Raw genomic sequence first — 27,708 nt, forward strand, 5'->3', positions numbered from 1 at the left:
AGAGGTGCTTTAGGTCAGTAATGTGCCCAATCACTAGGTATGACGTTGGAAGGGAGTGGATGTTGGACAGCCGCAGGTACGTACCTACTAAACTGGCAGGTGGTGGGTGGGACATGTTTGCTGTGCCTGCACGTAGTAGGTACCTGTACTTAGGTATCTCAAGATGTGCACACCTCCCGCTCCTACCTAGGTACCTGGTACCTACCTGCTCCCCGGCAGGGCAATTGACATGTGAAGAGAAGAGAGAACGCCTAAGTGTACATTAGTGCCCGTACCAGCCGGTACTTGCCGTCAAAGGTACCAGTACGGTGCAGTACAACGGGAGCTCGTAGGCGGGAATGGGGAAAACGTGGGGGAGCAGCACGTGTCTCGCGGAAAGAGATCCTGGAAACCGGCCAACCAGCGCGTTGCCTCGGCCCTTTTTCTCGCTAAGCCGGCGGTCGGGGCGCAAGTACCTACCTAGGTACCTACCCATGTACCCACCTGCCTACCTATCTAGGTACCTACCTCCTAATATCCCCATGCCGTAGGTACGTGGTACTGCCTGCAGGTACTGAGCACCCACCTATAAGCCTGACCCGACCGCCTGCTGTAGGCAGGTAACCTACCTCAGGTACTACCTACCTCTACTTACCCACCTAGGTACTTTATGTAGGCGGCAGGGCAGACGTAGGTCCCACAACATCCGAGGTTCAATGAGCAGCGTTTCCTACGTAATCGAATTCTTCAAAGTCCGAGTCTCCCTACACTATAGTGGTCTCCTACCCTCCGCCTCCAACCTTTCTTCGAGCCTCTACTGTAGAATTCGTCGTCACTTTACCTCCCTCCCCCAGTGAGACCACTTACATTTATCATCATCGTCGTCGTCGTCGTCACTGCCATCGCCCAGCGTCATTGCCATCCCCGCCGTACCAGAGGGATTCCCGAGCCGTGACCAACGCACCTTACGCCAACCAGCAACACTACCAGCGACAACACGAGAAAAAACCCCCCGAACGCAGCAATGGGTGGTGAGCCCCTCTACCCTTTACCTCTACTACTCTTAAGGACAATGAAGAGCGGCGGCAGGTCTCTCAGCACACGAAGAGACAACCCCCCCTCTCTCCCATGATCCCCCAGGATGATAGCGAGAGCCTTTGCTGACAGGTCATCCGACCCCAGCCTTCGAACGATTATCGCAGATCTCCGGCCAGATCGCCGGCTCCAAGTCCGCGAAAGACAAGCTACTCCAGAAGAGCCCCGACGACGTGAGTTTCTCGTTCTGCGCCTCCCTCCTCCGCCCCTTGAGCCGGCTAATCGAAAGCTCCGAACAACACACCCCTTTCCCCTCTTAGCTCTTTACCTTCATCCTTGGCCGACCAACTCTCTCCGAGCCAGGCTAACCCGGGCTGGGTAAAAACAATAGATCGTTGTGACGGCATGCCTTCGCACAGCCTTCACCAAGGGCGGCAAGGGCGGGTTCAAGGACACTCCGGCCGCTGACCTGATGGCCGGAGTCCTCAAGGGCCTCCTTGAGCGTTCCAAGGTTGACCCGGCCCTCGTCGAGGACGTGTGCGTCGGTGAGGTCCTGGCCCCCGGCGGTGGCGCCACCGAGATGCGCGCTGCCGCCCTCGTCGCCGGTTTTCCCGAGACCACCGCTGTCCGCACCCTCAATCGCCAGTGTTCGTCCGGCCTGCAGGCCGTCGTCGACGTTGCCAATCAGATCCGCGCTGGCATGATAGAAGTCGGCATCGGCGCCGGTGTCGAGAGCATGAGCTTGCAATACGGGTATGAATCCATTCCCCCCTGCCACCCCCTGCTACCCCCAGTGTCGATTTATTTCCCAGTGACGAAACACTCCACCTAGCTCTTGAAGGAAATATGGTGGGGAATATAGATCCGAAGCGCTAACCAGACGACGGGAAACAATAGTCCCCAAGCTGTGACGGAGTTCTCTGACCTTCTCGAGTCGCACACCGAGGCCGCTAACTGCAAGGTGCCTATGGGCGTGCTCTCGGAAGACATGGCCCGGGACCTCAACATCTCGCGCGCCGACCAGGACGCCTTCGCCGCCGCCTCGTATCAGAAGGCGTGGAAGGCGCAGCAAGACGGTCTCTTCGACGAGGAGATTCACCCTCTGACGGTGAAATTTACCGACCCTAAGAGCGGCGAGGTCAAGACCATTACCGTCAACCGCGATGATGGTGTCCGCTCCGGAATCACCCCCGAGTCTCTGGGAAAGATCCGGGCCGCCTTCGCCGAGAACGGCACGATCCACGCCGGAAACGCGTCGCAGGTCTCGGACGGCGCCGCTGCCGTGCTGCTCATGCGCCGCAGCACTGCCGAGCGCCTCGGGCAGCCGATCCTCGGCCGCCTCGCGGCCGCCTCCGTCGTCGGTGTAAAGCCGCTGCTGATGGGCATCGGGCCGTGGAAGGCGATCCCGCGGGCGCTGGAGCTGGCGACGGCGAGCGTCGGAGGCGGCAGCGCGCTGACGGTCAACGACGTAGACATCTTCGAGATCAACGAGGCGTTCGCGAGCCAGTGCCTGTGGTGCGCGCGCGAGCTCGGGATCCCCGCCGAGAAAATCAACCCCAAGGGCGGCGCGATCGCCTTCGGCCACCCGCTCGGGTGCACCGGCGCGCGCCAGGTGAGCACTCTGCTCTACGAGCTGCGCCGCCGCGGCCAGAAGATCGGCGTCACGAGCATGTGCATCGGCACCGGGATGGGCATGGCGGCCGTCTGGGTCGCCGAGTAAAGGGGGACGGGTGTATATTCGAAGAAAAAAATGGAGAGAAAGGGGGAGTTTAAGGAAAGACGGTAGCGACAACAGCGGAGACAGGGAGAGGCGCGAGTGGAAAGAAAGGATAACTCAGCAGGAAAGCAGCGGGGAGGCTAGATACGCATACGCAGCCCCGGGACGGCGAGAGAGAGAGACAGACGTCGCCCAGCATGTCGCGCTGCGCTGTACTACTTCTGACTACTACCGATTAGCTTTGACATCGCGGACCTTTGGTCGAAGGAAGTTGAGAGAGGGATCCCAGCGATATCACCGCCGGCAGGTCGAGACAGAAAGAGAGAGAGAGAGGATGCGCCGCAGCGAACCCCCACCAAAACCTACTGACACAGCGACGGATGGACGGATGGACGGATGGACGGACGTGTATGTGGGAGGGCGCTGGGCCGACCGTGTGTACATATAGACATAGAGCACTCCATGTATAGCACGAGGAATCCTCGTGGCGTTTTCACATGTGCGTCCGAACGTTCGTCGGGTACGTATGTATTACTACCTACGTTGCACTCTCTATCTGTCGCCTTAGAATGACGCTCGGTGCACCGTTTTGCTTTTCTGCATCGTGTCCATCGGCGTAGTAAGCGCCTCTTAGTCCCGGGGCCGAGCGTGTGGTGTACGCCCGTGATCTCTCTATGTGTATGTGTGTGTGTGTGTGTGTTTTCACTGCCTCGCCTCCGCCTCCGCCTCTCTCCCCCAACACGCAAGCCCTACCTATTCCAGACTACGGCCGCCAGCCACGCCGTCATATACCTACCCCGTGCTCCCCTCCCCTCGCAGGCGGCGACTAGTTCGGGGGGGATCAGCACTATCACCTCCAGGCCCTCCACGGCGTCCCCCCCCCTCCTCCTCCTCCTCCTCCTCCTCCTTCTCCGGGCGACCTACGAAGCCGGCTCCGGAGCCGGGGCCAGGGTAGGCGCGAGGGCAGCAGGGGCGGACGCGTCGGCGACGGCGGCGGCGGGGGGCGGCGGGGACCCGGCGAACCCGTCGACGCGCGTGCCGACGCCGCGGCGCGCCGCGAGCCGCACCACCTCGAAGCCGACCACCAGGTCCATGAGGCCGAGCCCGACGCTCTTGTACACGACGTTGCCGACGGCGAGCCAGCGCGCGAGCTGGCCGTCGCGGGTGCCGGCCGCGGCGGGCTCGGCCCCGTGCCCCGCCGGCGCCGCCAGGTCCAGCTTCTCGAGCGCCTCGTCGACCGACGACGACGACGACGCTGACGTCGGCGCCGAGGGCCCGGCCTCGCTCGCGCTCTGCTGCTGCGCTGCGGCTAGCGCTTCTTCCTCCTCACGCGCGAGTCGATGGATCATGACGAGCTCGCCGAGTCTGGTGGTTTTGTAGCATTGTGTTAGCATATACACATACGTATTTCAACAGTCGTCGTAGTTGCGGCGCGGGAGCGGAGAGGGGGAGAGGGGAGAGGCAGTTGCTTACTCGACGAGCTGCTTCGGCTGCAACCCCGCCTCGATGATCTCTCCGGCCTCCTTAAGCACGCCGTCGAGGGTGTCGACGACGACGACGCCGCCCTCGGGCGCGTGCCGGTGGTGGTGGTGGTGGCCCGGGTGGTGCGGGCGGACGGCCTGGAGGAGCAGGTCGCGGGGCAGCTCGCGCATGCGCGGGGTGTAGCTGCCGACGGCGACGATGAGGCGGCCCTTGCGGCGGGCGTCGCGGTCGGTCAGCGCGGCGGCGTCGAAGAGGTCGGCGGTGCTGGGGGTGCAGCAGTAGACGACGTCGGAGGCGCGCAGGTGCTCGCGCGCGAGGCGGTCGTACTCGCCGTAGCCGGGGGTCAGCAGGCTGAAGCGGGCCTGGTCCCAGCCCTCGCGGCGGCGCGTCTCGGCGGGCACGCCGTACAGCTGCTGCAGGATGCCGCGCGCGTTGTCGCTGAAGCGCCGGTTGACGATGTACACCTGGCGCACGGTGTCGCCGCGCAGCATCAGCGCCAGCCGCACGTGCCAGTACGCCTGCAGCCCGGAGCCGAAGACGGTGAGCGTGCGGACGCAGGCGCGGCGCACGAGCAGGCACGACGACGCGAGCGCGGTGCGGAACGCGGTCAGCGTCTGCGCGTGCAGGAAGCCGAGCGCCTCGCCGCGCGGCGAGAACAGCGTGACGGAGCCGGTGGGCTTGATGGCGGGCAGCGCCGGGTCGGCGTCGGGCGACCCGACGGTGACGACCTTGACGGCGTGGCCGTACGTGCTGAAGGACGGCATGAACAGCGTGGTGGCGCCGGTGGTGCGCGAGTGCACGACGGTGCGCTCGGGCTGGTGGACCACGCCATCCTCCAACGACTGCGTGCCCGTTGAATACTCGTGCAGGGCATCCCGGAGCGCGGCCACGAAACCCTCGGCCTCGTCGCGGCTGAGGGATTCGAGCAGGCCCCGGATCTGTTCGTCGGACAGGACGGTCAGGGACATGGCAGGCGACTGCGGATTTCGGGACGTTGCCTAGGCGATGAACCGCACAGAGGGATCTGCCCCGATGCTGCGTATGGACATGTATATATATGTGTGTGGGTGTGGGTGTGTGCGTGCTCGGAGTCGTCAGAGTAACGGGTGCGACTCGTGGAATGCACCGGAGGGCGAGCTGTTCGGTGTTAAGACGGCGGTTTCGCAGACATTGCACGACGTCGCACGCGCGAGTCGAGCCGAGATTCGGTCAGGAGAACACGTGTATCTCCCCGGTATATCGTCGATATATGCCCAGCCTCGGAGGGTTACAATGGATAAACGAGCGAAGTTGGTCAAAGACTGCGCGAGCATTCGAAGCGGGCAGCCTCTTGTCAGCGGTCGATAGAGAGCGCCGATACTCGCTCACCCGCTTGGCTTGGCATCGGTCTAAACTCGATGGGATAACATAGGTAAGCCATACCCGACGAATGCACGTGTCAGACCACGAGGCGGCCGCCTTTGGTCTCGGGAGAAAAGGGAGGATTGCACAACGGGCTAGGAAAAGAATCGACGAGAGCCGCATTGAGGCTCGGCCGCCGATAGCATATTGTGGCATGGGAGGTTAAGGTCTGGGTGTCTGCTCTCTGTACCTACCTAATACCTATAGTAGCAGCAGTAGCAGCAGCAGCAGCAGCAGCAGCAGCAGTAAACCATAGCTACCTGTGCCTCCTATTTGTAGGTGCCCAGCCTACTTATTTCCCTCAAGGCGTCGCCCGAGGGCCCCAAGGCTACGGAGCGGTTGTACCTACATCGCCCAGGCTGTTAGGGGGGCCACCGCCTGGAGTGTAGGTACCTCAAGGGTGACCTGGTCCACAGCTACCCCGCCACGGCGGAGATGACGTAAGGCTCCAGAGGAGAGTAAACCAGTTGTCCTCTCAGTACGACTCCGCGGGGAGAGATATTCCAGGATGCCGACACGATCAGGCAGGTTACAGCGTGTTTAAACCACCTGAGAGATTCGAACGTGCCCGAGTCGATATAATGCAAGCATCTCTACACGGCGGTTAGGGCTCGCCCACAGGACTAGAAGAGGTACCTAGGATACCACCTTGGGTGTCTAGGTAGTAAGAGAGGAGCTTACCTGGCCTAGGTAACAGAGGGAGGAGGGGCACTGTAAGCCCGTATTAGCTCCGAGGGTCCGACGAGAAACTATCCTTTTTCAACAACATGAATATTCCACGACCACATATCACAACCACATACTACAGCACCCATACTACACAGCTCGGCCCCGTGGTTCTTCTCTGCAGGCATTCCCTGTACTTTTATTCGGTACGCAGCCTCTTTGCAGAAGGCGGCGTGTGAGTATATATAGATATATACCAATCCAGCTTAATCGCCCGTTCAGCCAACCACCTCTCCGGTGCTCAACGCGTATTATATATACACACGTATATATACGAGCCACAGCCAGCTGCCCTATTCTCATACCGTGGGTAGGCATCGCCGGCCCGACCGACCCCGACCAGCTGACTTAGCCGATCCCATAGTGAGTACCCGTGAGCCTCACCCTTCGGAGGTAGACTTCCCCAGTCACCAGGCGGAATTCCGTTCGGATTCCTCTCCCTCCGTCCCGTTCCACCCGACCCGTCCGTTCCGCACTCGACTCTATCAACGCCGCCCGGGAAAGAAAGAAAAAAAGATAAAAGGACCATCGATTAGGTATATAATCCAGAGCCGATCCCGCCAAGCAAATTCCGCTCGCTCGTCCGCCCGCTCCCTACTTCCATCGTGAATCGTGCCGTGAGTACCGATAGATGATCGCCAATTTGCTCGTAGGCAGTATCGCCAGGTTCAGACGCGACTCCGAAAACCAGGAACACCTTCAACCCCGCTGCTTTTGTCTTTTGCTTTTCACAAAACAAGAAGAATGAGGACCACACGCCGCTCGCGCGCCGGAAGAAGCAAAAAAAGAGGTGATCAGAGATGAGACGACCCAACCGGAAAAAAAAAACGAGAAATCAATCCAATCTTTTAGAGGATGAGGCAGCTGGCCTAGCAGACCTGCATGCCCGCCGCCCCGTCCGTCTGGAAGACTAGGGTCGCGTACCGCCCTCTTACGACCTCGCCATCGCTGCCCACGCTGTGGCCGCTGCGAAGGCCTTTGCCCTTGTTCGTGCCGAGGCCGAGGTCACGGATGCGGCCGCTCGCGATGTCGAACAGGGTGCCGTGAACCTGGAGGCCGCGCTCGGCGACGGCGTCCTGGATCACCGGGTTGGCCATCAGCACGCGGATGCCGGCCTCGACGTTGAGCTCGGCGAGGCGCGTCGTTGCCGCCGTCTTGTCGCCGCCGGCGCCGCCGAGCGCCGTGAGCTCTTCCTCGTGGGCGTGGCGCAGGGCCCGCAACGGCGACAGCCACAGATCGAGCACCCCGCCCACGCGGCCGCCCGCGAGCGTCGCCGCCGCGCCGCCGCACGAAGTGTGCCCGCACAGCACCACGTGCTTGACCTGGAGCTGCGTTACTGCGTACTCGATTACGGCCGACGTGTTGATGTCCGTCGGCGACACGATGTTGGCGATGTTGCGGTGCACGAACACGTCGCCCGGCTGCAGGCCGAGGATCGTCGTCTCCGGGCAGCGCGAGTCGGAGCAGCCCAGCCACACTACGTTTATCGCGTTAGCCTTATCGTTCCCCACCCCGTTTAAATGATCTCGTACGGCGGCAAATTTCCTCATATTACAGGCGTGGGTGATATTTGATTATGTAAGGCGGCCAAGCCAGGGGTCCTGGGACGGTACCAAGAACGAGATCTCTCGGCATTTGATCTTGTGACGCGACCCAAGACCGGGCCGACACCATGCGAGATTTCTGTTGAGTGGGTCTGCCTCATCTCCCTCGCCTCAACACGAATCTTACTCGGCAATATGAGGCTATGACCAAGAGAACGGTACCAAGGAAGAGGGGAGGGCGTGGGGGGAGGGGGCGCCGCCGTTTTGGGATAAGCATGGAAGGGGAAATGAGGGAGAAGAAAAGAGAGGGAACGTACGAATAGCCGGTTTCTGCCCCGTCGCGAGCTTGGGGAAGAATTCAGGGTTCTGGTGGCCTTTGTAGCCGGCCCAGGCCTGGTTCGAGCTCATCGCATAGGCAAATGCATCTTCTGCAGCCACTGGTAAGTAAACGCACTTCGTCCCAGAGAGAGAGAGAGAACAAAACAGCAAACGAAGGAGGTGTGATGCCTGCCAACCCCCCGACCGCCCCGCGAATCTCGAGGCGGGATTTAAGGCTATCTCTCTTTTTTACGAGATGCCGGCCTGTCCAGTCACACACACACGCATATGCCCCCTTCCTTCAGGGTGGATCCAGATCCCAGGGGTGGGCCCGGACCCTCTCCGTTCCCCGTCACCTCCTTTTTTTGGGGCGGACGGGGAATGATTGGTAATGGAGAAAGAGGAAACATAGATGGAAGATGGAAGACGGGTAAGTAAAATTGGAAACACGTACGCTGAGGAGGAGTAGGCATCGCGGAGGGGGTTTGGGGGGGGGAGGCGACGCAGGAAGAGACTAGAGCCGGTCACGCCGTCTCCTTATACGTTATGCGTGTGTACGTATGTGCAATGGGTACCGGCGGCACCGCGAGAGAAATGATCGAATCCGCTGGCGACCCCACGGACGGTATCTGCTGGCGAGAGAGACCTCGAGGCGCCGGAGACGCAGGTAGAGAGAGGGATGGCGGATATGGCCGAATAGGAAGGCTCAAGCCCAATAGCGCAGGTCTTCGAACCAAGGGGGGGGGGCAAGACGGGTGTCTGGGTGAGTGAGTGCTGGGGTTTCCAGTTCCCCCTACTGTCTTATCTTGCTTCTTTTCTTGTTTCTCTTGGAAGCTGTTTGTCCTTTGCTTTTGGTCTGGGCGAGAGCTGTACTACCTTGGCACCACGGGCTTGGGAGACAGGCAGCGGAGAGCGGTATTTGTCTAAGTCGAGAAGAAGGCGGTCCGGCTCGAGTTAGTCAAAACGACGTGGTCGGAGGAGGCCGTGATCGTACGGAGAGGGGATCACACGATGGGCATCTGATGGGAGGAGGGGCACTAGGGAAGGCAGAAAAGGGCCGGACGAGTTCGGGTACGTATGTTATATATATGTGTGCGCGCGGGTGTATAAGTGCGTATATGTATGGTAGTTGTGGAGGTGAGACGACTAGACCGCCTAGGGAACAACAGACGGACCCTGGGACGATAGGGGGCTTCCCTATCTGGGCAGCAGATGGGATGGGGCACCGAGGAGATAAAAATCACACGTACCAAGATCCGAGGGAGAGATGCAGAGATGGATACGACGAGATATGTAAGCAAGTAGATAACTATGGGGATAGATGGACAGGCAGGCAGATGGGGCGGGTGGAAGGGATCACGCAGACTAATAAAGCTGACGGAGATGGGGCCTATATCTCGCTCCCATGTCAGCACGACTTGACTCTGCCATAGACAACAACAAAGCAGACCAGCCTCGCAGCGATATCGAGACAGGTTACATGCGTGCACACACACACGTAGCGACATGATCTTCACCCATAACACAGGGCCGGATTGTCCGAAGTCCGGGGTAGGATAGGCCATGTCTTGCAACAAAATGCCCTGATACAGTACGACACCGGTTAGGTTACGGAGGTACCTCTTCCTGCGACGGCGCGATGAGGGATTGTCCATTCATGATAGTTGTCTGCCCGGAGGTAGCAGTGCGTAACATCCCTCGCCCGGCCACAGCGCTCCTCTACCTGATAACACCCAGGTCGGTAGGCATATTGTGTTATTTTCCGCGGGAGGAAGGGGGGGGCCATCTGACCTCTTCCTCTTCCTCCTCCTCCCTCTGGCTCCTCTCTCTGTCTCTGCTCCTCCGTCTGCTCCTCTTCCTCCCCCTCCTCCTCCTTATCCCCCCCCCTCCCTCCTCGTCTCGTTCGGGCCTATGAGTATGCTGGCTGCTGCTGCTGCTGCTGCGCTGCTTGCTGCGCACGCTCTCGTGTAGGTACCTACCGGTGGCGTACCCGCAAGACAACGTACCATGTGTGGATGGAGAGCGTCTATGCGGTAGGTATACATGGCCTCTACCTCGACCTCGACGGTACTTTGTATCCGTCCGCGGGCGCCCACCAGGCATCCCGCGCAGACGACAACGCGGACGTAGGTAGATGGGATGTACACACGGGGGGGTACGTAGGTGGGCAGGGTTGTGGTGCAGGGCCGGTCGCGTACCACGGATGGCAGGGCTCTTCTCGCAACGGCGAACCTCGAGCCCAGACGGAGGCGTACGCACGCAGCGGTGGTCACGACCGGGGCGCGATGTTGCGCTGCAGATCCAGCATCAGCGCCAGGCGGTAGCAGCCCATCAGCACCGCCAACCAGGCCGTCAGCTACGGGCGCACATATAGTACATACCTATTGAGTACTACGGTGGTATTCCCTAAGAGGAGAGAGAGGAGCGGGGGGGCGGACCCAGTGTGGTCAACAGGCGACGACCGGGATGTAGGCGTCGTCCCGGGAGCTCCCTGGCTCGAAGTTATGGGCTCTCCCATACCCAACGCAGCCTACGACGTACGATGTCGCGGGTCTCGTCCGCACGCTTATGCGGCGCCCTCGTCATGCTGCTGGGAGGGTCCTGATATGGCGAGCGACGGAGATGGCAGATTGGGACAGGACGAAATCACACGATAGACAGTTGTCTCGTCCCAATTCCCAAAGCGACTGCCGAGATATGCAGAGGGATAATTTGGATGTGCAGACACGCGTCGGGAGGTACTCCTTTTGGGACTTGAGTAGGTATTCCTCCGAGGGAGAGTGTCAGAGACAGAGAACGACGAGAGGAGAGTGAGAGAGGGATTTGTTGCCATGCGCGGCAGACGGTAAATATCCGTCCCAACTCGGTTAGCAATCAATCTCAACTAGCTCTTCAGACTAGTAATAGTTACCTATCTAAGCAGGGAGTTCCACTAGTAAAGACAAGTCTCTACGCCGACCGTCTCAACCCCGATGTCACGTCTTAGGTCTTTTAAGCCTCTATCTACCTATTACGTGTAGATATGTAGATTGGGCTACCTTAAGACTGCCTAGTAAGAGCCAAAGAGAGAGGGGGAGACACACGCTCGGTGCCAGCCTGGCCGTCCATAACATACGTGCACGGCATGCATAACTCGAGAACGGCGACGTGCTACTACATAATACCTCCTACCTACCTAGGTAGATAGGTGGCTTACTATATTAGGCATGTCCACGCACGCAGAGAGAGGCAGGCTGTCCGTGCTATTATTAACCGGCGTCGAGATGAGAGAGAGGCAGAGAGAGGCTTCTCCACGTCGCCCTGCCCTCCCCTCCCCTCCCCTCCCTCAGACGCCGGAAGACACACTTACCGTATGTGCGCATGTACTCATACCTACATACCCTGACGGATACACGTATGAGTACGCACGCACACCCGTGCCTCGTGCTCTCACGACCGCATTCCTCGAGGTTCGTTCGTACGTTCGTTCGCCCGAGGATAGCGAGGTACCCGTCCGTACACCGATCCCTACACCCGTACCGAATAAGCGAGCTGGCCACACACGGTACCTACATCCCTGCCTACCTACCTACCTGACCTACTACCTACACGCACAATACGTAGGGACATTACCCAATGCGCAAATATCGCTCACACGTAACGCACCCATTGCCTGCTCGACGCCGCGGGATCGCTTGCACGAACGCCCAGTGAAACCCCCTTTTGCCGTCTGCCCTCGCCAGCCCCCGCCCCCGCCCCTGGTCGCAGGCCTGGCACACACGGGGCGACGACTAATTATACAGAGCTCACGGCAGGGATTGCCGCCTTTAGGGAGCTGCCTACCGACCTCTACATACCTAGGTATGTACATACATATACCTCTGCTACCTGCCGCTACAGTATGTTCGGTAATCACCTCCCCTAGGCACGGGGCACGGGCGCGAAGCGCGATAAGAGGTGCTTAAAGGTGTGTGTGCAGATATACCTACAATTACACAGTACCTACCAACAACCGACCGAGCCGAGCGTAGAGCGCAGAACGCGCCAGTCTCGGGATCGGAGGCTAAGCTAGCTACAGGGAGGGAGACCGCGGTATTATTAGTAGGTCAGTAGTAGCGTAGCAACAGCAGAGGATGTAGACAAGGTAAGGTAGGCATTGTTATTAGTAGCTCGAAATCCCTTTCACCCCCCTCCCCCTGCAACGAGCTCCGCCGCCAGCTGTGCTCGCAGCTGCCCACCGTACCGCCCATACCCGATGGATACCGACGGCCCAAATAACGGGGGGGGATCCATAGACAGGCCGAGCAGCCCGTCCGTTCTATTCCCTTCCCGCTAGCGCGCCGGAACTGATGGGATGGCATCTTCTTGTAGATTTAATCGTAGCTTATTCCCGTGAAAAGCGGTGGCGGCGGGTGGTGCTGGGGCCGCTATGCTGGGTCCGCCCTCGGATCAGGTACAACCCCCATTACCGACATGGCATCGCATCCGTACTTGCATACACGCATTACACGCATCGCACGCATCGCACACCGCGCCACCCGAGGATAGGTATATATACAACAAGAGAGAGTATGCAGACAGCGGGGAGGAGAGATCTCGCCATCCACCCATCCATCTTATCTATCCACTCACGCACATACCACATACTAGGTAGGTAGGTAGGTTGGTAGATAGTAGCTATATGAGTACATAGTAATGTGCTGGGTAACCTCGCATCACACTTCGCTTTTCACGCACCACACTCTTCTTGTCATAGACGCTCGGCGGAATTCTCAGTTCTAATACAGCTTACAGATAAGGTACGGTGCTCGTCTCGATAGTACGTCGACAGCCATAAAAAAGCCTTACGCCTCGTACCTGCTGATAATTAACTTCAAGGCCTAAGTGTTCTCTCGAACGCTCTTCGAAACCACTATATTATATACTTTCTCACTTGATAGGCATCTTCAAGGAAAGCTACCAGTCTGTTTATATCTATGCTGATCTTATAAATCTAACATGTAATTTTAAAAATAGAGGTAATAATAACTTGGACTTCACAATACTTCACAACGTATTTATAACGAAGAACCTAGAGGCTCCTACCGGTATTCTGCCAAAGAACGAGACTGATTTTAAGTCTCGACAGGACATAACCACCCTCTGCGACGCCAGGTAATTCGAAGTACAAACAATAAAAAGAAAAGAAGTCGGCTCGAATCTAAAGTAAATAGCTTAATCAAGACGCTTAAGCGGCTTAGAGTAAAAGAGAATAAGGCTGGGGACTTTAATATAGCCGACAACCTCCTCGCCCGGGGTTTAAAGCACCGATGCGCTTCGTCAAGGCGGCGATCAAGGTACAGTCGCGCAAATGGTCTCCCTGCGCCATCTCGGGGGGGGGGAGGTGAGGTGAGGAGAGGAGAGAAGGAAGGGGAAGGGGGGAGGAACGAGGAAGAAAGGCGGGCAAAGGTCAGCCAGGCCCCGCTTGCCACCCACGCTTCTCTTTTTTTTCACTGCTTGCATTCAGGGTGGCGCTCGTTGCTGGAGAGCAATTCGCACCTATGGCACAGCGCCTGGTAAGGGGTCCCCGCTGGGTTTTAATACGTTTCTAGATATGTTTTGGCTGGAGATATTCACGGTCGGTAGGGGGCCGTGGGGAGCATCGCTCAGCGGTCCGGCCAGACGTGCCCGGCGCACGCCCGCAGCGACCCCACGACTGCCCCCACCAGTACGCCGACTTCTGTGACGCCGTCCGGGACGCCGCCTAGGGCGCGTTGTACGACGCCGTCACCGGCCTCGCGGCTCCTCGGCGCCAGGCCAGTGCACGCCTCGAGGAAGATCCTGCTCGGCTTTTCCGCGCCGGCGTCTCTGGCGCCGTAAACTGGGGTGGTGGCTCCTCAGCCATCGTTACTGACGCAGAGAGGCCTGCTTCTGGGCTCTCCATTCGGCGCCAACCCACTCGCCGTAAGAGGTCGCAGACCAGCCTAACTAGTCCCTTGTACCTCACCCCAACCTCTTAACCTGATCAAGCGAAAACCCAGCTTTATGCCCAGCTTTATCCTCGGGCAGGTATTCCTCACAGGGGTTTTAGAAATTTCCTCTCAAATGCATTTCTAGCCACCGTACTCAATTGTACTCAATTGACTCTTTTACGTATTCGAATGTTGCCTTGAGAAAGTGTCCAGTAATAGGTATATTGAATTGTGGTGATGGTGGGGCAGCTCTTTAGTTGGTGGTGGGGTGTTGTAGTTGCAGCGGTGGCAGATCCAGCCTCGTGGGACGAGGATATAGATAGTTGATATAACAATCGTCTCTCTCTCGCAGACCCGAGTATCATCTTGTACCAAAGTCGTCGATCTCGGCGGAGAGCAGCGGAGAGAAGCCTAGTTAAGCTGCTTCATCTCCGTGCTTGATTCGAAATCATGGAGTGATACCACCGGGGATAAACACTGGCAAGGCAAACCTGGGAATTCAGCCGCCCGGGACTTAGGAACGTTCTGACATTATAACGCTATAGAGACTGTTGGTTTTAGACGACAGACAGATCTGTTGGGTGTTGGTTGTTCAAAGAGACTAGATAGGTAGCAGCCCAGGGGTTTTGGCCGGCGCAAGTTTCTCTGGCCAAGTCCGGCCAAGCGTTCGGTGCCACGCCGTACGGGGACGCACGCCAAGCTAACAGCAAAGGCCGACCCCCACGTGTCAGGCTCCGAGCTTCGTACGAGGTCAAGCTCCAAAGATGAGGCAGGTAACCGGTTAGAATGCGAACTAAGGCCCCAGGAACTAACAGCACAACTCCCCAGCAGTTAAGCCACAATATTAGCCCCTACTCTGCGTATAAGTAATTCACGAACGAGAGATTGAGACGCATCTCGGAATATGGATTTTTTCTCAGGTTTAGGTCTACCAGGCCTGCCTTGCCCTCCCCAACGGCACTGCGACAGAGAAGACTCACAGTTCCATCTCGCGACAGCGGTTAGTCTGAAACAGAGTCCAACCCGTGCTCCTCGATAGACGGCCATTTCGCCTAGGTACTGGATGGCCTCCGCGACAGCCGCTACGGAGGATAAGCGAGAGCTCAGCCGTCTGAGATATGAAGTCGAAAGTTATTCCACCAGCATCCACGATGACGAGGCACGCTTCACCGTTCGCAGAAACGGCAAGGCCTTTTACATCCGCGTTTCGCCGCCCCAATTTGTCAATTCGCCCGCCACGACTGAAAAGTACCTGTCATACTTGGAGGTGCTCAAGTCGGGCGAGGAGGTAATCAACGACATATTCGATACTGACGTCCTCGAGTGGGCCACACAGCCGTTCGAGCCGTTTTTTGCTGAGCTCGCACCGAGCCCAGTGCCTCCCGAATGCTATAAGGACATCAGGGTTACTTTGTGGGAGTCTCTCGACCCAGATGTCATCGTGCTTGCGTTAGATGCCGTAGACGAAGAATTACGACCACGCCAAGTTGAAACGGAACATTCGCCCTTCAGACCGCCAGGTGCCTGGGTCGAGAGCGATTTGCTCGACGACGTGGAAACTTGGACAACCATTTACGATCCGTCTAAGGTTATATTAAGCTTTGACAATCCTGAAGATGCGCTCTTCAAGCCGCCCCGTAAGGTCCTCATCGACGATGGTCAGACGGAGTGCTTCTTTAAGCCGTGCGATTCCACAGTTCAGACTACGAACGAACTCAACGCCTATAAAAAAATCACCGCGGCCGGCCTAGGTCCTCAGCTGCACATATGTCGCCTTTATGGCGTCGTGTACGACCACGGTCTTGTCGTAGGCTTATTACTGACCTATATCGACCATGGCGGCTGTCCTATGTCTTCAAGGGTCGACCCCGATTATCCCCCCGCTCCGGTGAAACGACGGTGGGCGAGTCAGATTGATACCGCCCTCGCGGAGCTCCATAAAGCCGGGATCGTCTGGGGGGACGTCAAGGCCGAGAACGTGCTAATCGACCAAGACGACAACGCGTGGATAACCGATTTCGGTGGCGGCTACACCCGAGGATGGGTTAGCGAGAAGACGGCGGGGACGGTGGAAGGGGACCTGGAGGGCATGGCCAAACTTAGACAATATATATTCCAGGTCGAAGGCCAGGATCGCTGGTGGACGGGTTAGGATGGCCTATGCAGCAAAGGTTGGCTGGCGGTAGGGGGAATGTAATAATACCTGCTTAGAATAAGAAAAAGCCCTCCCGCGATCGTCGGCGCACCTCATAAATGGTGACAAAGATGGCATATGATTATTTGATTTGCCCCGTGTACCTACCCAATATAACGGTCGAGAAAAAGTTTACAGCTACGTTGGAGTTCACGTCTCCAATAAAGGACATCGATGGGTCAATAGCGTATGGTGGCATCAGTTCTGATCAAATCGGGCCCGGATGCGACCACGCTCGAGCCGTATACGAACATCACATCCTTTCCCCCCCTCCATCACTGGCGCCCACATGGAGGAAAAGCTGTGAGCCCTTATTACACAGCCCATGCATAAACCCTCTGCTAGACCCGACACGGGAATTTTATCGCCTACATCACACTGCATATTACATGCCTATGTGTCTTGTCTCTTCGCCTCCTAGGAGAGGAGAAGGCCCCCCCCTACGTATCTGGGCAGGTCCCCAAGCCATAGGCTGGCTGCGCTGCACGCTAGGCAGAGATCCTGGAGCCCGTCGGCGCTTCCAGTCGGCCCCCCCTCTCGCGAGACACAGAGAGAGTACCCTCGCGAGCGGACCCGCGCCCGTCTCCATCCCAGGTGCCCGCCCGCCCGCAGCCAATCCGCTCCCAACGTGTTCGAATTCTTCTTCTGCTTCTTCTCCTCCCCCTTTAACTTAACCCCTGGTCGTCGCCAAACCCTCGCAGCCAACCAACCAACCAACCAACCAACCAAACCAGCCAACGACGGTGGACGGGATTTACCTAGGTACATGTAAATTGTCATATCATGCCAGGGAAAGGTTAGGTACTTGCGGTTGGGTACCTCAGATAGGATACGTACCTAAGTACCTACCCTAAGAGGTACCTGTGCACCTGACATGTGCATAACGGGTGCGCCTATAGGTACCTCTAGCACACCTACATGCCTGCATAACCTTATGCACGCCAATCCGGCACACCTGCCGTGTACCTTCGTACCTATCCAACCCACACAAGCTCCCTCCCTCCCCTTCGCCTCCCCTCTCGCTCTGTCGCTGCGACGACACACCTGCTGGGGCGATATAGGTTACCTACCCTTCTGCCGCCCCCCTCCCCTCCCTCATACCGCGCTTCGCTGTCGCTGCGAGGGCGGTGTGCGAGTCGAGGTCGGTCCGGCAGCATCACGCAACCCAGCGGACGGTTATTCCCGGCGCCTCCCCCCCCTCCCCCCTCTCCTCGCCCCTCGCCCTCAACGCCTCGGGATCGCGTGGGCGGCCGCGCAGGCGCCGTGCGCTGCCGTGCGCTATGTACCCAGGCCGTGTTCATCAAGGCCTGACCTTGCTTCACCCTGCCTATACCTACCCCATCACAGCGCAGCGCATCACAATCCCGTTCCCGTCTCGCGTCCGCGAGGGCGAGACGTCCGTCTGATCCGCTCCTGATCGCCACCCTTCCATCCTTCTACTCCTTTTGCTTTTTTTCCTTCTTTTGCTTTTTTTTGGAGCTCTTCCTTATCATCCCCCCCTCCCCTTTTCTTCCCCTTCCCCCTCTCCTCCCCCCTTCAAATCCGTCTCGTCTCATCCCATCCCGCCACGTCTCGTCTCGTTGTATTCTCGTCTGCCCACCCGTCCCGCATGGGGCGGCAACCAAGGAAGGGAACGGCACAGCGCGGCAACCTCCTTCTCGGGGGCATGGAGTTGACATCTTGCCGTACCGCTCATGTCTGTATGTAGGTAGGTGGGTAATAGATGTGTAGATCCTCACACACGTAGGCGTTTACCTCTGCGGGTGGATTGTAGATGGCGAGCCGTCCTGCGTTATTCCCGACGCTTACGGGTCGAGTCGTCTCTCGTTTGGGACGCGGAAAAGGCGGGAAGTGGAAAAGGGGGGGTGGTGAGCAACACCGGTGTGAGGCTTCAGCTCTCCGTCGCTTGCCCCATATTCCCCCCCCTTCGGCTTAGACATCCTAATGCGGCAATCTGCAAAGACACGGCGCTGCTAGGGTCCGCTCCGCCGGGGCTTACTTGCCTACCAGGTAGCGATGAACGAAAGACATAGCCGTGTGAAATCATTACAAGAGTCAGTCAGCCAGTTCGGGTCGGATCAATCGTTCATTTGTCACATTTGTCGTCGGTGAAACTCTGGGGAGTAGCAATAAGCTAGCTGCGTGCAAATCCATGTGGTTGGTATTCCCTCCTTTTTACCCCCCTCCAACGCCGGAACTGTGCAAATATAGAAAATCTCCGATCCGTTAACCGGTCGCAGCGCCTGCTTAGACCTTGATGGCCTGTTCCAAAGCCTTCTTCTTCTTCTCGATGCGCTTCGTCGCCTTGGCACCCATGATGCCGCCGCCCCAGTGTCTCCGGGCGTTCTCCGCCTTGGGTTGGTAACCTTCCTTGATGGCGCTGATGAGCTTGGACAGCTCGTTCTTGTCCTCGGATCGGACCTCTGTGATGGCGAGAACAGCCGAGGTCTAGGTTTAGAATCGTCAGCTTTTATCCTAGTTAGCCGGATACGATTAACGTGTACCTTCTTGTGGACCACAGTTCCCAGACGGGCCTTGCCCTTGACGATGGCGTACGGAATACCCATCTTTCGGCAAAGTGCGGGCAGGAAGATGACCAGCTCGATGGGGTCGACGTCATTGGGGATGAGGACGAGGGAAGCCTTCTTGTTCTCGATCAGGCCGACGACGTGGTTCAAACCATACTTGACGGCGTAGGGCTTCTTGCTGACGTCCTCCTTCTTCTTGCCCTCCTTGATCGCGGTAGCCTCCTTAACCAGTCGCTCTTTCTTCTCCGCCTTGGACTCAGGTCGGTACTTGTTCAGGAGCTTGAAGGCCTGGGCGGCAGTGTTGCGGTCGAGAACCTGCTGGAACTGGGCGATCGCCGGGGGCACCTTGAGACGAAGGTTGATGATCTTCCTCTGGCGCTGAAGGCGGACATACTCCGGCCACTTCACCATGCGCGAGAGGTTGCGCTTGGGCTGGATGTCCTGGCCGATTCCGTAGTTTCGGGGCCGCTTCTCGATGAGAGGGTTCTGACCGTCGTGTCAGCTTCACCAGGCGAGTCGATGAGAAGGAATCGCCGGGGAGACCTGTGAGTAACTTACCTTCGGCGCCTTCTTCGAGGCCTTGGAGGCGAAGGGGGCCGGAGCGGCCTTCTTACCAGACTTAGGAGGCTATCATTGAGAAGAGAGACATCAGCAAATGTGATCCATTGACTGTAGTCTTTCTTGAACTCTAGAGAGATGATGGGGAGTGGCATATTCTGCACACTGCACCAAACATCTCAAGCCAATTCTTCACCTGCGTCCGGAGACGACAGGCGGAAAATGCACGACTCGACAAGCGAGCGCCATTGATTTGATCCCATCAAGTGCGGGAAGCACGTCGATATTCATCAAACTCGGGCATAATGAGCTTACCATATCGGCGGTTTAGTCGTGTGGTCGTGGGCCGGAGAAGTTGACCGAGTTGCTGAGGATGTAAAGGGAAGAAGTTCGAGTAAAAGCTGGGGATCCGAAGTAGAAATTTGTGCGTAGGGTTTCCTTCGTGGGGGCTGGCTAAATATCGGCAAAACACTTAAGTATGTTAATTGGCTGGGAAAAATCGTGGGTTCGATTACCTAACTATCGCTTTGCCCTTGAGGCGATAAGGCATTTCAGTACCTATGAGTCGTCTCAACTCCCCCAACCTTTGCTGAGCAACATCGGGACAGGATCTCTGATTGAGCGAGCTCCTATCTACAACTAAGCAAATGTTGAGTCAACGCCAAAAAGTCGCCTGGTGCTCTTTACACCGAATATTCGATCCTGGTTTTCGCCTTTGAATACTACATACCCGTCTGCACTTGCACCGATCCTTGGTGGAGAATGCCTCCCGCGCTCTGCGCCCTCTGCAAGACGGAGCGGGCCCTGATCAAGCGGCCGAAAAACCACCAGAAACTCTGCAAAGGCTGTTTTATCCGGATATTCGAAGACGAAATCCACCACACGATAACTTCTTCACAACTTTTTTATCCCGGGGAAAAAGTGGCCATCGGCGCATCTGGCGGCAAGGATTCAACGGTTTTAGCCTCGGTGCTGAAGACGTTGAATGAGAGACACAATTACGGAGTCGAGCTAGTACTTCTCAGCATCGATGAAGGGATCAAGGGTTACAGGGATGACTCCCTAGAGACGGTCAAGCGCAACGCCATACAGTATGACATGTCCCTAAAAATAGTCGGCTACGACGAGCTCTACGGCTGGACCATGGATCAGGTCGTCGAGACTATCGGCAAGAAAGGCAACTGCACGTATTGCGGCGTCTTCCGGCGGCAAGCACTGGATAGGGGCGCCAAGTTGCTAGGGATCAGGCACGTTGTGACCGGCCATAATGCCGACGACGTCGCTGAGACCGTTATGATGAACCTCCTCCGGGGCGATTTGCCGCGCCTATCTAGGAGCACGAGTATTGTTACCGGTAGCGACGCTAGTGAGGTCAAGAGAAGCAAACCCCTCAAGTACACATACGAGAAGGAGATTGTGCTATACGCGCATCACAAAAAACTAGACTATTTCAGTACCGAGTGCATCTATAGTCCCGAAGCCTTCAGGGGCAGCGCTCGCGCTCTAATCAAGAACCTGGAGAAGGTTCGCCCGAGCGCGATTCTCGACATCGTTCGGAGCGGCGAGGACATGGCTAGACTAGTCCCCGGCGCCGCGCAAGACGCTTGTCGCTGCGAGGGGAAGAGTGCTGCTCGGCAAGATGCGACGACTGAGGAAGACAGCGTGGGTGGTTGTGGATCGGCGAATAACGGATTGGGTGGTAATCAGATGGCAGCAATGGAAAAGCAACTGAGGGAAAACGAGGCAGCCGAGGCCGCAGGGCTCGAAACAGAAATCACCGTGTCTGGGGTTGAACCAGGTCAGCGCCCCGACAAGCCGAAACAAGCCAAAGGCTACGCGAAGACAGCAGGTATCACTCTTCCTATCAGGCTGAAGCAGAAGCTCAGGAAATGTGAGAATTGCAGCTATATGTCGAGCCAGAGGCTATGCCAAGCGTGTATGCTCCTCGAGGGATTGAATAAGAACCGGCCGGATATCACGATATAGATAAGCTTGGGAAATTGCTGGCGTTTTGGTATGCTTAGACCTGCGAATACAGGATAGGAATGATACCCCAAACGAGAATTTAGAGGGCAGTTAGGAACAAATAGGATTACGATCAATGCGGATTTGGTTAACTGCCATGATGTACTCGTCGACTTTGTACAAAAGAGGGTTGGTCAGCCACGTAATGCGTTTATTACCCTTCGTCCCTCGCCGTTTGCGTCCTTCATGAAAAGCGCTTCTCGACCTAGACATTGTTGTGTTAGCGCCTTGAAACTCTGTATTCATTGGAGAGACATACCCTCCACGGGTTGTTCAGCTCGAAGCCTGCCGGAGCGAGGGGCGCATCGCTCTGGCCTCGTAGTGATCCAGTCAATCGGCGGTCTCGGTTCATCACTGCGGATAATCGCGTTAGACCTACGAACGCTTCGCATCTAAGCTGTCGCCTCATACTTTGCCTATCCCATTGATCCACCGACCGTCGCGGCCTCTTGCCCCCGTTCTGCCAATTTCTGAATTTTGAGAGACCGCCGCCAGTCACGCCGAACATCTAGCCACACGACTTAGCACCCAGGTCGTCTTTTGCGAATAAGGCGCGGGAATTCCGCTGATTGGGGGCAGGAGATCCTTACGGCGAGGATGATCGCGTAGGGAAGCAAAGCTTCGAACGGTACACCCATTGCGACGGATTGCGGTCCAATTCCAGTGTGTGTCTGCGCCCCGTCCCTGATTTTGTGAGCCCCGCGTCGATTCGATAATGGTCGACCGGAGTATGGAGTCCTCGCAATGGCTCGCGGCCACTTCTCCGGCTGATGGATCTGTCGGTAGGGGTTCGTGACAGTATATGACGAGATCAGGTTCGGTAGGTTAACGATGGGATGACGAGGAATTTGGGCTTTACCTAAGCTTTGCGGTGGAGATGCTTTGATTAGGTAACATACGTAATCTGGTAGTTAAATACCTAGGTAGGTGGGGTAGACGAGCCAATCACCACTCGGTATTGAAGTGTTTATGTAATGCGAGAGGAGAGGCTTTACCGTACATGTACCCTATGCTACATAATTTGCGTACACGATACATACAAGTCACCTCGTAGGTTGCTCTTCTCCACTCTTCGAGCTTGGCGGATGACTAATCGGAGATTACACGGTCGCGGGCTCCATCAGCAGACTACACCACCAATATTTGTGAATATCCACTCGAGACCGCATCGCATCAAATGAGCCAACCCATCATAGCAAGTTGCAGTCATCACCGGCTTCGTAACTCTTCCAACTCCCTATTTCCTCACCGAGACGCGTCGATTATCTCGCTGACTCGTACTGTCTTATCACTGCAGCCAAGCATCCCGCTTAATCCCGACATCTGGCGCGTCTAGCTTCTGCCGAACACCTTGTCCTACAGCGAGAAATCCCCGATGTCCTGCGCACCGCGACGATCTGAACGCACGACCAATTACATTTATCCCCCTGCGGACTTCATATGTTCATAGGATACCCTCCTGCTGTTTGAGCCAGGCATGCGACAAGCTCGTTCATGACGTGAAGTGGCGTCGGTTGGAGGCATCAGAACGTCACTCGCCACCGAGAGTCCGCGCGGGATACCCTCAACTTATGTATAACACACCCTTCGATACACCAGGTGTCTGCTTCGCTAGATTTCCGTCCCTCGATCCTCCCGTGCTGATATAACGCGATGGCAAACGCACAGCTTATGCAAGAAGAGTTACAACAAAGCGTAGTCTTGTCGGAAGAGGACGCCGAGTTTGAGGAGGAATTACCTAACGACACCGTTATGGCGGACGACGTCCCCCTCCTCCCCGAAGGGCCTGTAGTAAATCCATTACCAGCAGAGGAACATGATGAGACCGAACTCCACAACGATGGAGATTCCGACGGTCAAGGTGATAGTGAGATCGACACAGTACTCATAGAAGATATTATGTCTCAGGACGATGAACAAGGCGAGCTCGAGCGTGTACCAGATGATGGGGACGACGGCGGCCCGGACGAGGAGGAGCCGAATAGTGACGGTAGCGACATCCATGACGACGACGACGACGACGTATTTGATGTTGATGCAGAGGGCGAGGAGGAAGCTGAAGATGATGCTGCCCCCCCTCAACTCGATCCGACCGCAGGTTCTAGTGACGAGGACGATGATGCAGCTGTGGGTGCAGCCGAGGACGATGAGGATGAAAACGAAGGGGTCGGTGCCGTGAAGATCAAGCCCGGCGAGACCGACAACGAAGACAGCGAAAGCGACGACGATATCAGTTCAGCCTCAAGCTCCAGTGATCACGAATCGGCAGCGGAATGGGAAGAGGTCGTAGATAATGACGAAGACGAGGACTCTGATGCGGTCGATCCCAATAACTGCATATTCTGTAAGAAAGACGAGGAGCACGATCCAGGGGAGGAATTCGAGGCTTATCTCGCTTGTAAGGGGTGTGGTGAACACGGTACGTCACACATTGCTACGATAGCTTCGAGGAGGGCAGCATCGGGCTAATTTGCCGTGTTTGTTTAGCCCACCAGCAATGCGCGCGCGAACATCAAGCTCTCGTCGAAGGAAGTGGTAAGTTTTAGGCGCTATACGTCTCTCCTTTCTCCCCGCATCACTAACATCTCCCCGTAGGTCCGTCAAACTGGAAGTGTCCAGAATGTGCTGGCGATGATGCGGGATCCGACTCGGGTGCGGAGGACGCAGAAGGCGATCACAACATGAAAGTAGTGTTAAGTGATGTTGTCGACGATAGCGACTTGTCGCCAACGTCTCCCAGTCGGGCGTCCGCCCCAAAACTTGCCAGGGACCTCCTCCCCCCTCAACGTGGCGTGAATAAGCCCGACGCTCACTCCGTCTTCAACCAACTTGTTCTCGACGAAGATCCCATGGATGGCTCGCGGGTTTTGAGGAAGAGGAAGACATCTTCAGTAGAGGCCGACGACGAGGTGATGTCACTAAGAAAACGGAGGAGAAACATAACGGACGAGTCTGTCCAAGACGAGTCCGTCCAAGACGAAGTCGCCCCCGAGAAAGCGAGCACGGTCGAAACCCCGATTCGGCCACGGTCAGTACGCTCGTTGAGGCTTAAGGTGCCAAGCCAAACCTCCTCGTGTACCATCGTCAAGAAGTCCCGCTCCAGTTTGATAGTCAAAATGCGAGTAGACAGCGCGGATCTTCGCCTAAGGCTTTCACAGAAACCCAGACCGCAAAAAAAGCGAACCGGCAGAGCTACTACATCCCGATCGTCACGGAACGCAAGGTCGGCGCGTACCGCGGCCGCTGCAGAACCGACTCCCACCATGGCACCATTCTTCCCCTCTAGCTACTCCCAGCCTTTCTATTCGTTCTTTGACAAGGAAACGGATGAGCTAAAGGGGAAACCTTACGGTGGCATTTTAACCGAGGAGCAGGCCGATACGACGAAGACACTGCCAACAAAAGATGACCGGCGCCGGTTTGACGAAGCCAAGCAGAAGGCCGAAGAAGAATGGAGGAATAGGTTGCTGGCGATGCAAGCCGTAGCTGAGGTGCCGGTGAAGAAGTCCAAGAAAACCTCGGGTCCGGCGAGTCAAATCGAATGCATCGAATTCGGAGGTTGGGAGATAGATACGTGGTACGCAGCACCGTATCCCGAAGAGTACAGTCGCAATCGGGTCCTCTACATCTGCGAGTTCTGCTTGAAGTACATGAATTCCGACTACGTCGCGTGGCGGCACAAGCTCAAGTGCCCCGCGAAACACCCTCCAGGCGACGAGATATACCGGCACGGCTCGATCTCATTCTTTGAGGTTGACGGCCGAAAGAATCCGGTCTATTGCCAAAACCTCTGCCTGCTGGCCAAGCTTTTCCTCGGCTCCAAAACGCTCTACTACGACGTTGAGCCATTCTTGTTCTACGTGCTCTGCGAGTACGACGACCTCGGCTATCATTTTGTCGGTTACTTTTCCAAGGAAAAGCGCGCCAGCAGCCAGAATAACGTGAGCTGCATTCTCACGTTGCCTATACACCAACGGAAAGGATACGGCCATCTGCTCATAGACTTTTCCTACCTCCTAACCAAAGTGGAGGAAAAGACGGGATCCCCCGAGAAGCCGCTCTCCGACATGGGTCTCGTATCGTATCGTAACTACTGGAGGTTGGTCATCTGCAAGTATCTCATGGAGCATATGCCCAAAGATAAGTTTCAGAAGGGCATGAGTATCCGGCAGATATCCGACGACACGGGGATGACGCCCGACGATGTCATCTCCGCCCTCGAAGCACTTCGATTTCTTGTACGGGATCCTGTCACCCACGTCTACGCGTTTCGCGTAGATCTAGCCTACTGCCACAAAGAAGTCGCCAAATGGGAAGCGAAGAAGTACGTCAAGCTGATTCCGCGGAATCTCACTTGGACGCCGTACGTTATGGGTCGTAGCAACGCTACGAACTTTGAGCTTGGCCCCGCCCTGAATACCATCGCACCTCGCGAGGAGGATGAAGATTCCAAGGCGGTTCAAACGCTCGCAGAGAGCGGTATCGCCACCGGCGATTTCGCTATTGCTCCGATGTTCAATCATAAGCCTCCTGAAGTAACCGATTCATCCGTCCTCGAATCGACAGAGCCGAACGATGATGCCCTCGAGACGAAGGAGAACATCCAGATTAACGGTGTTGACAAGGACAGTGTAAAAGTTCCCGGCGGTCGACAGGAGGATCCAAACGTATCGACCGGTACCGGCGCGAGCGCCCTAACGGATGACGAGCATGGATGGCAGAAAACGTACGAAACGATTCCCGTCAGTAGATTTCAAGTCTTCCCTCCAATTAACAACAGACGGACCGCCCTGTCGCGCATACACTCGACGCTCCCCAGGCCGCCGCCGCCGCCACGTCTCCCTCCTCCCAGTGTACGGCGGGCCGCGCGGCCCAAACCCCGGCGCTCGACCGGCGGTTCTAGCGTCCGCAAGTCAGCCCAGAAGGCCAGCTCCGGTAAGCGTAAGCCCGGCGGTACCGGCAGGGGCCCGGGCCGATGGCCGAAAGGCACCAAGAAGAGTGATTACGGCAACGCAGATAGTGGACCCGGCCTGCCGCCGGCGTGGATCGAGCGAGAGAAGCAGCGGCAGGCCGCACTGGCGGCGGCAAAGACAGCGGACGCAGACCAGGACGCGGGGGCCCAGGCTACGGGAGACGACGAGACCCAGGACACGGTCCGGGTGCAGGTCGCGGTGGCCCAAGGTCTGCCGAAGGGCAAGCCGTCCGTCGGCTCCCCCGAGATAGAAGTCACAGTCGGCGTGGCGGTCGCAACCAGAACTGAGGCCGATAACGACGTCCAGACGCAGGAAGGCGACGCCGGAGAAGGCGACGACGAGCAGGACCATATGCAGGAGCAGGACGTCGCCATGACAGACGCCGGCGCCGCAGAGGAAGTGGGTGTTGACGTACAGGTCGAGCTGGCGTAAACATAGAAACACGGCACGTCGTGGATCGCGGTCTGCGGCTGGGCTCGGGCATGGCGTGATGCTCATTTTCGAAGAAACCTATAACTTAAATTATTCCCATCTGGTTCTTGTTTTTCTCCCAAAGGCGATATCACACCTAAACAGACGGACGCCAGTATGGATAGAACCCCCTTCCATACCCTCGTCTGTTTCTTTGATTTCTTTTTGGTTCTGTTCCGCCCGCGATTCTTTATACCCATCGTCAATCCTTCCACAGCCCCCTCCTTCTCCTCGCCTGCCCAGGGCTCGCGAGTAGGGCAGTGGTGACTTCAGCCTAGGTTAGGGCGAGTGTGGTGGACGGGGGGCGGCCGGGCGGCCGGGCGTTTGCCAGATAGGGCATAGGACATAGGGAATAAACGAGCTGAGAAGGTAAGGGTACAGGGGCGAAGGGGAGTTGAGTTATACACCGAGGCTTGAGAATTCGGATCTGAGAATTAGGTGAAGGAGAGGGGGCGTCTGGCGAAATACTCACAGTAGGCGCAGACGCACGTAGGCCTATGCGTGTGTATGTAGATGGGCGTCTGTTTATGCGCCACACCGTACCAACAGGCCCCCGTAATGTATATGTGTGTACGCACCCGCCGTGCAAATGCATGTGCGGCGAGGACATGTGCGGGTCACGCACGCGCGGGACCCATGGCCTGGCTGACCTGACTTGCACGATCAGGCGTCCGTAGGTTGCGGGACGAAGAAGACATGATAATACTTCCTACCTTCGGCTGTTCCGTGATTTGGTAGAAAAGGGGGCAGGGGCTCTCAGACACATAAGGGAGGCTGGCTGGACCTCAGTTGACTCCCTCTTTTTCACTCCGCACTCTTGGCAGCGC

At 57.1% G+C, this 27,708-nt stretch overlaps 10 protein-coding genes across 10 annotated transcripts; 4 read left to right on the top strand and 6 right to left on the bottom strand.

Moving 5' to 3' along the window:
• Positions 1–629: 629 nt before the first annotated feature.
• On the top strand, positions 630–3,243 carry GGS23DRAFT_556677 (peroxisomal 3-keto-acyl-CoA thiolase). Its single transcript, XM_051515662.1, has 4 exons — positions 630–1,010; positions 1,162–1,247; positions 1,406–1,767; positions 1,912–3,243. The coding sequence occupies exons 1-4, from the start codon at positions 1,004–1,006 to the stop codon at positions 2,732–2,734; spliced, it is 1,278 nt and encodes a 425-aa protein (XP_051375052.1). The 5' UTR covers positions 630–1,003; the 3' UTR covers positions 2,735–3,243.
• A 408-nt stretch (positions 3,244–3,651) lies between these two features.
• On the bottom strand, positions 3,652–5,181 carry GGS23DRAFT_594470 (ornithine cyclodeaminase; the record flags this gene model as incomplete). The annotated part of the gene is made up of 2 exons (XM_051518170.1): positions 3,652–4,096; positions 4,205–5,181. 2 exons carry the CDS (start codon positions 5,179–5,181, stop codon positions 3,652–3,654), a joined length of 1,422 nt encoding a protein of 473 aa, XP_051375053.1.
• Positions 5,182–5,870: 689 nt separating this feature from the next.
• Positions 5,871–7,576, bottom strand: GGS23DRAFT_556682 (uncharacterized protein). Its single transcript, XM_051515663.1, has one exon. The coding sequence runs from the start codon at positions 6,867–6,869 to the stop codon at positions 6,582–6,584; it is 288 nt and encodes a 95-aa protein (XP_051375054.1). The 5' UTR covers positions 6,870–7,576; the 3' UTR covers positions 5,871–6,581.
• GGS23DRAFT_617447 (carbonate dehydratase) lies at positions 7,210–9,106 on the bottom strand (the record flags this gene model as incomplete). The annotated part of the gene is made up of 3 exons (XM_051520872.1): positions 8,657–9,106; positions 8,202–8,312; positions 7,210–7,817 (listed from the first exon to the last, which is right to left on the bottom strand). Exons 1-3 carry the CDS (start codon positions 8,673–8,675, stop codon positions 7,210–7,212), a joined length of 738 nt encoding a protein of 245 aa, XP_051375055.1. The 5' UTR covers positions 8,676–9,106.
• Positions 8,933–9,966, bottom strand: GGS23DRAFT_383044 (uncharacterized protein). The gene is made up of 2 exons (XM_051513449.1): positions 9,197–9,966; positions 8,933–9,146 (listed from the first exon to the last, which is right to left on the bottom strand). Exon 1 carries the CDS (start codon positions 9,855–9,857, stop codon positions 9,240–9,242), a length of 618 nt encoding a protein of 205 aa, XP_051375056.1. The 5' UTR covers positions 9,858–9,966; the 3' UTR covers positions 8,933–9,146; positions 9,197–9,239.
• Positions 9,967–14,932: 4,966 nt separating this feature from the next.
• Positions 14,933–16,514, top strand: GGS23DRAFT_556699 (uncharacterized protein). The gene has a single exon (XM_051515664.1). It carries the CDS (start codon positions 15,196–15,198, stop codon positions 16,282–16,284), a length of 1,089 nt encoding a protein of 362 aa, XP_051375057.1. The 5' UTR covers positions 14,933–15,195; the 3' UTR covers positions 16,285–16,514.
• A 1,597-nt stretch (positions 16,515–18,111) lies between these two features.
• GGS23DRAFT_617461 (60S ribosomal protein L8-B) lies at positions 18,112–19,590 on the bottom strand (the record flags this gene model as incomplete). Its single annotated transcript, XM_051520873.1, has 4 exons — positions 18,112–18,774; positions 18,831–19,340; positions 19,413–19,481; positions 19,579–19,590. 4 exons carry the CDS (start codon positions 19,588–19,590, stop codon positions 18,574–18,576), a joined length of 792 nt encoding a protein of 263 aa, XP_051375058.1. The 3' UTR covers positions 18,112–18,573.
• Positions 19,591–19,814: 224 nt separating this feature from the next.
• On the top strand, positions 19,815–21,590 carry GGS23DRAFT_383307 (adenine nucleotide alpha hydrolases-like protein). Its single transcript, XM_051513450.1, has one exon. It carries the CDS (start codon positions 20,175–20,177, stop codon positions 21,396–21,398), a length of 1,224 nt encoding a protein of 407 aa, XP_051375059.1. The 5' UTR covers positions 19,815–20,174; the 3' UTR covers positions 21,399–21,590.
• GGS23DRAFT_617463 (uncharacterized protein) lies at positions 21,511–22,075 on the bottom strand (the record flags this gene model as incomplete). Its single annotated transcript, XM_051520874.1, has 4 exons — positions 21,511–21,642; positions 21,697–21,791; positions 21,849–21,945; positions 22,028–22,075. The coding sequence occupies 4 exons, from the start codon at positions 22,073–22,075 to the stop codon at positions 21,622–21,624; spliced, it is 261 nt and encodes an 86-aa protein (XP_051375060.1). The 3' UTR covers positions 21,511–21,621.
• An 850-nt stretch (positions 22,076–22,925) lies between these two features.
• On the top strand, positions 22,926–26,999 carry GGS23DRAFT_383533 (uncharacterized protein). Its single transcript, XM_051513452.1, has 3 exons — positions 22,926–23,856; positions 23,925–23,972; positions 24,033–26,999. Exons 1-3 carry the CDS (start codon positions 23,091–23,093, stop codon positions 26,840–26,842), a joined length of 3,624 nt encoding a protein of 1,207 aa, XP_051375061.1. The 5' UTR covers positions 22,926–23,090; the 3' UTR covers positions 26,843–26,999.
• Positions 27,000–27,708: the final 709 nt, after the last annotated feature.

The sequence above is a fragment of the Durotheca rogersii genome (genome assembly GCF_024521655.1).
Source record: "Durotheca rogersii strain YMJ 92031201 chromosome Unknown GGS23scaffold_4, whole genome shotgun sequence".
Taxonomy (NCBI): domain Eukaryota; kingdom Fungi; phylum Ascomycota; class Sordariomycetes; order Xylariales; family Xylariaceae; genus Durotheca; species Durotheca rogersii.

Excerpts from the sequence above, each read along its gene's own strand:
- GGS23DRAFT_556677 (XM_051515662.1), top strand. Across the intron at positions 1,248-1,405 it reads TCCAGAAGAGCCCCGACGAC|ATCGTTGTGACGGCATGCCT; the intron begins GTGAGTTTCTCG and ends TAAAAACAATAG. Across the intron at positions 1,768-1,911 it reads AGCATGAGCTTGCAATACGG|TCCCCAAGCTGTGACGGAGT; the intron begins GTATGAATCCAT and ends GGGAAACAATAG.
- GGS23DRAFT_556682 (XM_051515663.1), bottom strand. The coding sequence starts at position 6,869 with ATGGTCCTTTTATCTTTTTTTCTTTCTTTCCCGGGCGGCGTTGATAGA.
- GGS23DRAFT_383044 (XM_051513449.1), bottom strand. The coding sequence starts at position 9,857 with ATGGACAATCCCTCATCGCGCCGTCGCAGGAAGAGGTACCTCCGTAAC.
- GGS23DRAFT_556699 (XM_051515664.1), top strand. The coding sequence starts at position 15,196 with ATGGCCTCCGCGACAGCCGCTACGGAGGATAAGCGAGAGCTCAGCCGT.
- GGS23DRAFT_383307 (XM_051513450.1), top strand. The coding sequence starts at position 20,175 with ATGCCTCCCGCGCTCTGCGCCCTCTGCAAGACGGAGCGGGCCCTGATC.
- GGS23DRAFT_383533 (XM_051513452.1), top strand. The coding sequence starts at position 23,091 with ATGGCAAACGCACAGCTTATGCAAGAAGAGTTACAACAAAGCGTAGTC. Across the intron at positions 23,857-23,924 it reads TAAGGGGTGTGGTGAACACG|CCCACCAGCAATGCGCGCGC; the intron begins GTACGTCACACA and ends GTGTTTGTTTAG. Across the intron at positions 23,973-24,032 it reads AGCTCTCGTCGAAGGAAGTG|GTCCGTCAAACTGGAAGTGT; the intron begins GTAAGTTTTAGG and ends ATCTCCCCGTAG.